Below are 11,742 nucleotides of genomic sequence, written 5' to 3'. Positions count from 1 at the left end.
GGAGGGGGGTGTCCCCCCTCCCACGGTAAGAACTTTTTGCATTTTGATGTTGTAAATGGTGCAATTTGATGCATGTTTTTGCGCGTTTTATCGACGTGAAACAGTCCCACTTGTTTAAGGTAGCAGTATATTTTAGTGTAGATTATTATGAAACAATTTGCCCATAAAATGGTGTAATTTAAACACACTTCTTGTATTAATTCTTTTCACTGAATATCATGAACGCGACTGAACCCGGGCGAGCGGAGCGAGCGACGGGGAAGGGGAGGGTGTGGGAGGGGGGTGTCCCCCCTCCCACGGTAAGAACTTTTTGCATTTTGATGTTGCAAATGGTGCAATTTGATGCATGTTTTTGCGCGTTTTATCGACGTGAAACAGTCCCACTTGTTTAAGGTAGCAGTATATTTTAGTGTAGATTATTATGAAACAATTTGCCCATAAAATGGTGTAATTTAAACACACTTCTTGTATTAATTCTTTTCACTGAATATCATGAACGCGACTGAACCCGGGCGAGCGGAGCGAGCGACGGGGAAGGGGAGGGTGTGGGAGGGGGGTGTCCCCCCTCCCACGGTAAGAACTTTTTGCATTTTGATGTTGTGAATGATGCAATTTGATGCATGTTTTTTGCGCGTTTTATCGACGTGAAACAGTCCCACATGTTTATGGTAGCAGTTTATTTTAGTGTAGATTATTATTGAACAATTTGCCTATAAAATGGTATAATTTAGATACACTTCTTGTATTAATTCGTTTCACTGAATATCATGAACGCGACTGAACCCGAGCGAGCAGAGCGAGCGGTGGGGTAGGGGAGGGTGTTGGAGGGGGGATGTCCCCCCTCCCACGGTAAGAACTTTTTGCATTTTGTTGTTGCAAATGGTGCAATTTGATGCATGTTTTTGCGCGTTTTATCGACGTGAAACAGTCCCACTTGTTTAAGGTATATAGCAGTATATTTTAGTGTAGATTATTATTGAAGAATTTGCCTATAAAATGGTGTAATTTAAACACACTTCTTGTATTAATTCTTTTCACTGAATATCATGAACGCGACTGAACCCGGGCGAGCGGAGCGAGCGAGGGGGAGGGGAGGGTGTGGGAGGGGGGTGTCCCCCCTCCCACGACGGTAAGAACTTTTTGCATTTTGATATTGCAAATGGTGCAATTTGATGCATGTTTTTGCTCGTTTTATCGACGTGAAACAGTCCCACTTGTTTAAAGTAGCAGTATATTTTAGTGTAGATTATTATGAAACAATTTGCCTTTAAAATGGTGAAATCTAAATGCACTTCTTGTATTAATTCTTTTCACTGAATATCATGAACGCGACTGAACCCGAGCGAGTGGAGCGAGCGAGGGGGGGAGGGGAGGGTGTGGGAGGGGGGTGTCCCCCCTCCCACGGTGAGAACTTTTTGCATTTTGACGTTGCAAATGGTGCAATTTGATGCATGTTTTTGCGTGTTTCAACGAGTTGAAACAGTCCCACTTGTTTAAGGTTGCAGTATATTTTAGTGTAGATTATTATTGAACAATTTGCCTATAAAATGGTATAATTTAAATACACTAGTCTTCTTGTATTAATTCTTACACTGAATATCATGAACGCTGTCTGTTCAGCAATCAAGCAGAAAAAGCATGCACACGAGGGTGTAGATAGGGGCATATCCCCTGCCACACGAAGGTGATTTTGCGTTTTCAGACCTGAAATTCAGCGATCTGGTGCAAAGTTTTGGTGCAATACTTTTTCATCGAATTGTTAAAATCACGGAATTTAGCTCTTATTCCAAATGTGCACCATCTGTGTGTATGTATAAAGTCTAGTGAGGTAGAGCTTAGGGGAAGGGGGATTCCCCCTCCCGCTCGCGGAGCTTATTGCGTTTTTATAATTGAAATAAAGCGATCTGGGTATAGCCACAGTCTACTTCTATGCATGGCGGGGGGGGGGGGGGCGAGCAGGGAGAAGGCGTTGCATATGGCGAGTGTTATCTCCACCCTTCCCTTCCGATGGAGCTTTTGCCTTTTTAAGGTTGAAATTGAGATATCTCGTATACGCATATTTGATGGAATCAACATTTGGGAAATCACACACACACAAAAAAAAAAAAATGGGGGGGGGGGCTGAGGGAGGAAAGGGTCGATTAAAAGGGGGAATTCCCCTTATACATGAAGGAACCTTGAGTTTTCGGAATATAAGTGATAAGTCTTGTGCACTCAGAATTATTCATAATTTTTTGTAAATCTAAAAAGTGTACTTAGCTAGGGAAAGAGGCACAGAGGGGGAGGGTTTGGGAGGGGGATACCCCCTCCCAAGCACGAGAGATTTTGCATATTTTGAATTGAAATTCAACGATCTGGTGCACACTTTGAGTGAAATATTCCAAAAAAAATATCTTATTTGATGAAAGGTTGCAAAGGAGACCCGCTTCATGTGCATGCATACAGTATACACGCATTTTTTTTTTCCGCCTCCCAAATCCCCGGTCCAAATCTTAGGGGGGGGGGGGAAGGGGCGACCGCCCCCATCGCCCCCCCCCCCCTGGCTACGCCAGTGTACAACACTTTGCCTATAAATGGTATAATTCAAATAAACTTCTAGTAATAATTCTTACACTGATGTCATGAACGCGACCGAGCCCGAGCAAGGGGGAGGCTGTGGGAGGGGGTTGTTCCCCCTATAAATGGATTATGGCATGACGGTGTGAAACGACAAATTACGGGCAGCAATATCAGGAGAATGGCATAACGATTACATGCGAGCGAGCGGAGCGAGCGAGCTTGAAAATTTTGACATTTTACAGTCCAAAAACTGCCGTTTGTAGCCATATTTTTTTTCTGCTTTGGAAATTGGGGGGGGGGGGTGCATCGGCCGCACCTGCTGGCAATTACTGGCAGCAATATCAGGAGAGCATAACGATTACATGTGAGCGTGCGGAGCGAGCGAGCTTGAAAATTTTACATTTTACAGTCCAAAAACTGCCGTTCTTAGCCATATTTTTTTTTTCGCGTTGGAAATTAGGGGGGGGGGGGGCGCACCGGGCGGAACTGCTGGCAATTACTGGCAGCAACATTAGGTGAATTGCAGAACGATTCAATGCGAGCGAGCGAAGAGAGCGAGCTTGAAAATTTTGACATTTTACAGTAAAAAAAAAAAAAAACCTGCCGTTTGTAGCTATTTTTTTTTTTCGCTTTGGAAATCAAGGGGGGGGGGCGCGCACCGGGCGCAACTGCTGCCTGGCAGTAACATCAGAGAAGAATTGCATAAAGATTAAATGCGAGCGAGCTTGAAAATTTTGACATTTTACAGTCCAAAAACTGTCGTTTGAAGCTATATCTTTTTTGCTTTCGAAATTAAGGGGGGGCGCACCGGGCGCAACTGCTGGCAATTACTGGCAGCAATTATATCAGGAGAATTTAAATGCGAGCGAGCGGAGCGAGCGAGCTTGAAAATTGTGACATTTTACAGTCCCCAAACTGCCGTTTGTAGCTATATTTTTTCGCTTTGGAAATTAAGGGGGGGGGGGGGCGCACCGGGCGCAACTGCCGGCAATTACTGGCAGTAACTTCAGGAGAATGGCATTACGACTAAATTTTACAGTCCAAAAACTGCCGTTTGAAGCTATATCTTTTTTTTTTTTTTGCTCTCGAAGTTAAGGGGAGGGGGTGCACCGGGCGGAACTGCTGGCAATTACTGGCAGCAATATCAGGAGAATTTTAATGCGAGCGAGCGGAGCGAGCGAGCTTGAAAATTTTGACATTTTACAGTCCAAATACTGCCGTTTGAAGCTATATTTTTTCGCTTTGGAAATTAAGGGGGGGGGGGAGGAACGCCCGGTGCGCCCCTCCCCCTGGATCCGCCACTCGTAGCCAAGGGTGTCGGTTTATGTTCATGACTGGGGGAGGTATGACCAGCGAGGTGGCGTCGAAGTGACCAAGCGGGGGAAGGATGTCCAAAATCTGCACTTTAGAGCATCTCCTAATAAATGTGCGTGTTTGATTGTGTGTGTGTTTTGCATGGAAAAGTTAGGAATTAGCCAAGGTCAAGTCTTTTCATTGGCAATGCAAGATATTTTTATATAGACTAGTATGTAAAGCAACACTGCAAAATCAATGGTCTAGCTTTGATATAACGAAGCGTATACAAGGTACAAAGGTGTAAATTCTACATCACATTGCGCAACATTGTAGCGACTCTTTTTACCGTTCGGATGTTCTGATCTAAGTACGCACTGGGCACATCCTGCTTATAATTATGCAGAATGCCAACCAGGAATCACGCTGAATCACAATCTTTTGTCGGCTCCGGGCTTTTTGAACAAAGTTTCACAATACATATACCTATTTAATAATGTTTAAAAGAAATCATAGAAAAATATCTTATTTCTTGATCACGCTTTCATTCAAAAGCAGTTTACTAACCCTTGAATTACTATTTTGGTAAGTCTTTTTTTTAACCAGAGGATGGGGGGGGGGGGGTACCCCCGCCCCCCGTGCGCCCCCCCCCCCCCTCCGTTGTACAGATTTCTAACAAAAAAGCAAGAAAATCTCTTCATCGCGGGAATTATGATTATGTGGGGTGGGGCAAATGGTGCGCTTACCTTCCAATATTTTTTTATGCATGGGGCAACAATTTTTTTTTCTTTCAAAAGCAACAAAATCTTCTAATTTCGGGAATTCTTAATTATGTGAGGGGTGAGGGGGGGGGGGCAAAATCATAATATGCTTGCCCCTCCAATATTTTTATGGGGGCAACTTTTTTTTTCTGTCAAAAAAAAGGTAAGAAAATCTTCTTGTCTCTGGAATTATGGAGGGGGAGGGGTGGGCACAATGATATGCTTGCCCCTCCATTTCTTTTTTTTTTAATGAGGCTAAGGCTCGCTCTTGAGCTGGCAATATGGATTGGTCAGAAGTAACGTAAATAGACCCTACATACTTGTAAGTAGCACACGTACATGCAAACGTGTACGTGCTCCGTACCGTAGGGATGTACAGTACGTTCGATAAATAGTAAACACTGTATAGAATACTAGTAGATAATTATGTATAAAATCAGCGCTGCCAGAACCAGGGGTGCGAATTGTTTTTGCCCACGATATATATATATATATATATATATATATATATATATTTTTTTTTTTTTTTTTTTTTTTGTCCCTGGTGCAAAATTGAAGAAAAAAAAGAAAATAATAATCATTTAGCGTCCGGCGTTGAGGTCGCTGGCGAACTGAAGTTTTGTTTTGTTTTTTTTTTTTTTAAGGATCTGAAGGGGGGTGCGTTCGCACCCAACGCACCCCCCCTGGTGACGCCCATGATGCCATGCAATGGGAAGCTGGCCCTACTCGGAAATTATTAGTACATGTATTCGGAAACTCCGTGGTGAATTGTCGAGTAGAACCCGGGGCAAAGTGGACCAAGAATTTCAGTCCAGCCGAAATAAGGATTCAAATCAGAGTAAAGCAAAACATTTATACTTGGTTTAGGCCTATAATTTCACCTTAGGACTACAGCTATAAAACTTGATAGTAAGATTTTGTCTCAGATGATGGGTTATTTAAGAATCGGTATGAACCGATTTTTAAATCGAACCGATGACCTTTGGGGCAAATGCAACACTGAACGGGGAAAAACCTAAAGGTTGTCTTAATATGTGAAGACCATCATACCCCTGGTAAGTTGCAGAACTATGAACTCATACATTCTTGCATAATTTTAAAGGTCCTGTTTCCTTTAAAGCACTACTAGCTTCAAAACTATAGGGTGTCCTCATTATTGTTATTTTTTAACGTCCATGTATGTATTGTGATCTTTTCAATGTATTCTTAGACTGCACTACTCTGTATAGAAACAAATCGCTGTAACATAAATTATTTTTAAAGAATTGTATGCAATTCTCGTGAACTGTCGCATCACGTGGCCAACCCCACGACAGGGATTTATGGCGTAAAAGCAAGTAATCGATATCAAACTCAAATATTTTAATCGAGGTTAGCTGTAGTCCAACATCGCATTATCACGTTGCATTGCAAACTTTAATCTGACCGCTTGGACTAGTCATATTTTTGCTCTTACATCAACTTTCCTCCACGAAGGCAATGACGTTCTTTACGGCTGGATATGAGACTACCAACAGTTTACTTGATTTCGTCATCTATATCCTCGCAATGCATCCTGAGATTCAAGAGAAGCTGATCAGGGAAATTGATGAGATGACCCCCTCTCGCGACTCAGTCGGATACACGTCCACCTCCACCATGCGCTACCTAGATCAGGTCGTGTGTGAGACCCTGAGAATATACCCGCCTGCAACCATGTGAGTGCCCTCATCCAGGGACCCGTTGCATAAAAGTTACTATTATGGTAACTTTGCCATCAAGTGGTAACTACCATGGTAACGGCCAATCAAAATCAAGAATTCCATGGGAGTTACCATTGGATGGCAAAGTTACCATGATAACTTTTATGCAACGGGCCCCAGATCTCGATATTCGCGGTGGCCCGGTAGCCCGGTGGCCCGGGGCCACTAAAAAATTGATGCCGCACCACCAAACTTCCAAAAAGCTATCTTTTTGTTGCCCGATCGAACACTTGCGATTCAAAATGATGAATTATTGTTATATTTTTTCTTATTTCGGCCCACAGCATCGTTTTCTCGGGCCACTTCAGATTTAAAAATTTTAGTGGCCCCGACGGGCAATCATACGGGAAAAAAAGTTAGTGTCATGCTCCGCATAATCTACATACTTCCAAATATAACGGATTCTATTTTGCAAATCAATCGTATCATTTATTTCGTCTTCTCATGATGCTTTTATCGTAATAATTACCTTTACTTCCCCCCCCCCCCTCATTTCATGGTCTATAGTGGATAGTAGTCGGGACTTTTGAACAAGAGATTCTGAGTTCAGTCTCCTTCTCAGACAGCCATGTCTAGACGCAGGCCATCCTATCAGAGCTTCAATGCGAGTGAAAATAATTTTGCACTTATCTCCACCCAAATACGTCAACTATACTTTATCGATTCCGTTGGCCTCTTTGGGTGTTTGATGTGATGATATTATGATAATAAGGTTTTCGATAGCAATTCGATTGACCGAAGACAATCAAAATAGATACCCTTGTTGGCTTACAGCTAGGCCTACCGTATAAGAAGGATTATCTGTTCTGACGAGCTTCTTTCTTTTGGGCTTAATATTCCAGTCTGAGCAGGATCTGCAACGAGACGTTCACGTACAATGGCATTACCGTGGAGAAAGGCGTTAAAATCTTCATTCCCATTTACACCATACATCACGACGAGGAATACTGGCCGGATCCACAGAAGTTTGATCCTTCCAGGTATATTAACACAAATCAGGCGCTAATGAGAATGTCTTTCCAAGTGGATATTTCAAGTTCCATGGAATCAAACTACGTAGAAAAAAACTACATAAACACCATTATGCATTGTTACTCTGCATGGTTAAAATTGAATTACATAGAAATTATTTCAAATTCGGCGTCATCGTTTGATACGATATAACACAAGGTATAAGCGATTCCTCAGAGTACACAGCGTACCGACACTGGTTACCAATCGCGAGGGAGGAAGTCGAATATTTTGCATAATTCCCAACAAAGGTCGTCATGTGTCATGTGAAGTTATTCACAATATAGCGCATACCGTCAACTTGAATTTTTTCATGATAGTTCGTGGTATCACCAAGTTTAAAGAGCACGCACATTCATAATACACGACCTATATCATGTAAACATAACACCCTAGTATACAATCCGATAAGTAAGTTACTGTAGCCCAAGTGCAGAGTATGATGTGTTATGGTAAATTAGGGTCCTGTACATGATGATTGTGTGTGTGCGTGTGTATGTGTGTGTGTGGGGGGGGGGTGAATAAGTTGTCTAAGATAATGCCAAACAGAGAATGCTCGCTTGGCATACTTGGGTATGGAAAACAACTTGTATTGGTTAGCATTTATTTCCTGTGCAAACTCAACCCATCATTGTTATTGTGAATACAGTCTATACGTCGGCGCAGGTCCGCGAACTTGCCAATTTTCTAGCAAGTTGTAGCGCCTACAATGCATGAGTAACATGTCAAATATTGAGGTACGTGTAAAGGAAAGCTAAGCAACTAGAATAAACAATTGAACAGTAACTTGATCACGATTTGTTGTAATGATATTGCATTTAATGAAATCAAATGCAAGAGGCATGTACATTTTCCCATTGAGTCAGTTAAAGGGGAAGAATGTTTGTTGACCAGTACAAGACAATTTAGCGCATTTTTCCCGTACAGATTCAGCAAGGAGAATAAAGAGCGCCGCCACCCGTTGGCCTGGCTGCCATTCGGAACCGGACCCCGCCACTGCATTGGGATGAGGTTCGCTCTGATGGTGGCTAAACTAGGAATTGTCCGGGTGCTGCAGAATTATCGATTCGAAACCTGTCCCCAGACAGAGGTGAGGTTTTGTTTGTTTGTTTGTATGCTTGGTTTTCTTTAAGACGCCCGAGATTTTGAACTCCCAAGCGGAGGTTTCTGTGAACAAACACTAATCACATCGCTAGACAGTGGATATAGACGCCTGTCCGGTGCTCACGAGGTTGTCGGTTCAAATCCTCTCCGAGTATGTATGCCCATGACTTCTTTCATGTTTCTTTTGTCATTGATAGAACCAAACACTGATTAATTCGGTCCTTGTAAAGTCGAAGAATGGCAAGGAGTCAATCAGTTGCAATGTCAAAATGAATTGTATAATCACGCAATATTGTAGATTGTAAATGAAAGATGCATGATATTTATCAATTATGTTCAATATGGAGGGGTACGTAAAGAGCAGGGCTTGTGGTGTATTTTCATGTGTTGTAATTTATGTATTTACTGTTTGTGTACATGGTATAAATAAATGAAAATAAAGTTCTGCGTCGATGTGTAATATAAGACTTCGAAGTAAGAGTCATATGACACACACACACACACACATATATTATATATATAAACACTAAACAAAAAGTAAGTTCCCCCTAAAACAAACATCATTATTTCATGAATCAGGAACCTTCGAGGAAATCTGAATACAGGATCATGTAGCTGTAGTTCTCGGCTAACTTTCATATGAAATTCAGTGGATATCACTGGGTCACGCTTGAGTGAACATGACTTAAAGTCAAAATGGTCACTTTTTGAAGTTCACAAGCCCAATTTTGCAACTTTGATTTGGTGATATCTTAACAAATTTTAATTTTCCAGGATGAAAATGAATGCAACGTGTAATTTATGTGCTTCTTATCGTACTATGTGACTTATGCACAAAATTTCACGGTTGAGTGAACACGGGGTGAAAATTACCAAAATGGCCGATTTGACATGTTTCTCGTGGCAATTTCTATCAATTGAGATTAAATTCGGGTGTTGAACAGTTTTTACATACAATTCACGTAATTTCACGGTTGAATGAGCACATTAAAAACAAAGAAAAATAACAATGTAAATTGTGCAGTAAGTATTGCGATAATTTTACGCTCTGAAATCAACTGTATGATGCTTTTTTATATTGTGCTAATACCCAAACGCATATTAGTGACCACCTGACATTTCAGTCACGCTTCAATAAGCACGTGAGGCTTGACACCCTCTTTTTTAACCTACAAAATGAAAAATTGGCAGTTTGCCCATAATCTCCATGGTAAGTTCATGTGAAGAGGAGGAATTTATGCTTTAGAAAGCTAACGATGGCTTTTGCATGCAATGTGGTATATTTTACGGTTGAATGACCACATCATGAAACAATTATTATTAAAACCATCCAGCAGGTGTTGCATTGATCTTCTGCATTTGAAATCAACTGGAAAACATCTCGTTATTGCGTTTAGGACCGATATAAATGTCTCAGCGATCCTTGGCATTCCTTCAAAATTTTACACGTCAAAGGGTACATGGTGCCGGAAACCCTCCTTATAATCCATGGCTACCTTTGATTAAATATTGAAGTATTCGTGGGGAAATTGGTCTGCCTTTAATTTGATGAAATCCCCTTGTTGGAGCAGAGATGAGAAATTATGCAAATTAAATCTTCGGGCCTTTGTTCTCGCTACTGAATACTAATTTTGGCATTAAGCTCTTGATCTTTGTAAAGTCATGAAGTCATGCATTAACTGAAAGGGAAAATAAATGCAATTAATCATTGACATGGTGCCAAATTTCACTTTTGTTCAACATCAATATCCTCCCGTGCTGCACATATGCATGGAGAGCCTGGAGACAGATATTGATTGTGGTGAGAAACATGTAGTGGCCTTTATGATTGTGATGGTGATGATAGTTGCTTAAAATGTTGGTTGACTATTATGCGATCGTTATGGCAATATAACACAGATTGGGGAGCATCTGCACTCACTTTTTAGGCTCTATCCACTTACACCGCTGAACACGTCTTCAAAACCAACCAAATGTAAATCTTATGGGAATTTCAGCCACGAAAATGGTTTTGACCTGCACACTTTGCTCATCTTATGTGCTCACTGAAGCATGTCACAATGTCATTTTTTTATTGAAATGTTATTTTTTTCATTGAATTCAGAGTAATTTCCTAACATTTCAACTAAAACATAAAAAACAATGAATATTTCTTATTATTTAGGGTAAAAAAGGGTTTTCCAGCCCCACATGCTCATTGAAGCGTGACTAAAATGTCAGGTGATCACTGTACGCACAGTGGTATTAAACATAATACAAAAAACATTAAAACAATTGATTTCAGTGCGCAAAATTATCGCAATACTTACTGCACAATTCAAATTGCTATTTTTCTTTGTTTTTAATGTGCTCATTCAACCGTGAAATTACGTGAATTGTGTGTAAAAACTGTTCAACACACGAATTTAATCTCAATTGATAGAAATTACCACGAGAAACATGTCAAATCGGCCATTTTGGTAATTTTCACCCCGTGTTCACTCAACCGAAACTTTTGTGCACAAGTCACATGGTACGATAAGAAGCACATAAATTGTACGTTGCATGCATTTTTATCCTGGAAAATTGAAATTCGTTCCGATATCACCAAATCAAAGTTGCAAAAATGCGCTTGTGAACTTCAAAAAGTGACCATTTTGACTTTAAGTCATGCTCACTCAAGCGTGACCAAGTGATATCCACTGAATTTCACATGAAAGGTAGCCGAGAACTACAGCTACATGATCCTGTATTCAGATTTCCTCAGAGGTTCCCGATTCATAAATTACACAGGTTTGTTTTAGGGGGAACTTACTTTTTGTTTAGTGTTTATATATATATATATATATATATATATATATATATATATATATACATATATATATATTATGTGTGTGTGTATTTCAATTGACTTATTTGAAATCATTCCTAATTTTGAATTTCTTCGTATCAATCATTGTATTACAGATACCCCCAAAGCAGGGTGAAAATGTCTTCAGGTTTCTGATTCCACGTAACGGTATCATTCTCAAAGCTGTGGCGCGCAAAGATGTTTCAGCGTAATAGCGCCACCGTCGACTTGTCAAACGCCAGGCTTGGACCAGACTAGCCCCTGACTTTTTTAAAGTATCATAATTTTCCCGAATATAATCTCCCTTATTTTTTGGTGTTTTTTTCCTGATAGGTAACATGCACACGTAAACTGCGAGGAGTGAGTTTGTCAAAAAAGAATATAATGGTGTATGAATTATTTACGATGTAAATCGTCGATAACGTTTTGCATGATATCATGA

At 40.7% G+C, this 11,742-nt stretch overlaps 1 protein-coding gene across 1 annotated transcript; it reads left to right on the top strand.

Annotated features, from left to right (window-relative positions):
- The first annotated feature begins 6,161 nt into the window (after positions 1-6,161).
- LOC139738474 (cytochrome P450 3A16-like) lies at positions 6,162-11,512 on the top strand. The gene is made up of 4 exons (XM_071649100.1): positions 6,162-6,310; positions 7,198-7,335; positions 8,294-8,456; positions 11,417-11,512. Exons 1-4 carry the CDS (start codon positions 6,162-6,164, stop codon positions 11,510-11,512), a joined length of 546 nt encoding a protein of 181 aa, XP_071505201.1.
- Positions 11,513-11,742: the final 230 nt, after the last annotated feature.

The sequence above is a fragment of the Diadema antillarum genome, unplaced genomic scaffold (assembly GCF_040938485.1).
Source record: "Diadema antillarum isolate AM-2024a unplaced genomic scaffold, OU_Dant_1.0 seq00000744_RagTag, whole genome shotgun sequence".
NCBI lineage: Eukaryota > Metazoa > Echinodermata > Echinoidea > Diadematoida > Diadematidae > Diadema > Diadema antillarum.
The sequence above is the reverse complement of the archived record's forward strand: the minus strand, read 5'-3'. Positions and strand labels throughout refer to the sequence as shown.

Bases quoted from the DNA above. Each gene is read 5' to 3' on its own strand.
- LOC139738474 (XM_071649100.1), top strand. From the start codon at position 6,162: ATGCATCCTGAGATTCAAGAGAAGCTGATCAGGGAAATTGATGAGATG. The intron at 7,336-8,293 runs GTATATTAACAC...TTTCCCGTACAG, and splicing joins CAGAAGTTTGATCCTTCCAG to ATTCAGCAAGGAGAATAAAG. The intron at 8,457-11,416 runs GTGAGGTTTTGT...ATTGTATTACAG, and splicing joins AAACCTGTCCCCAGACAGAG to ATACCCCCAAAGCAGGGTGA.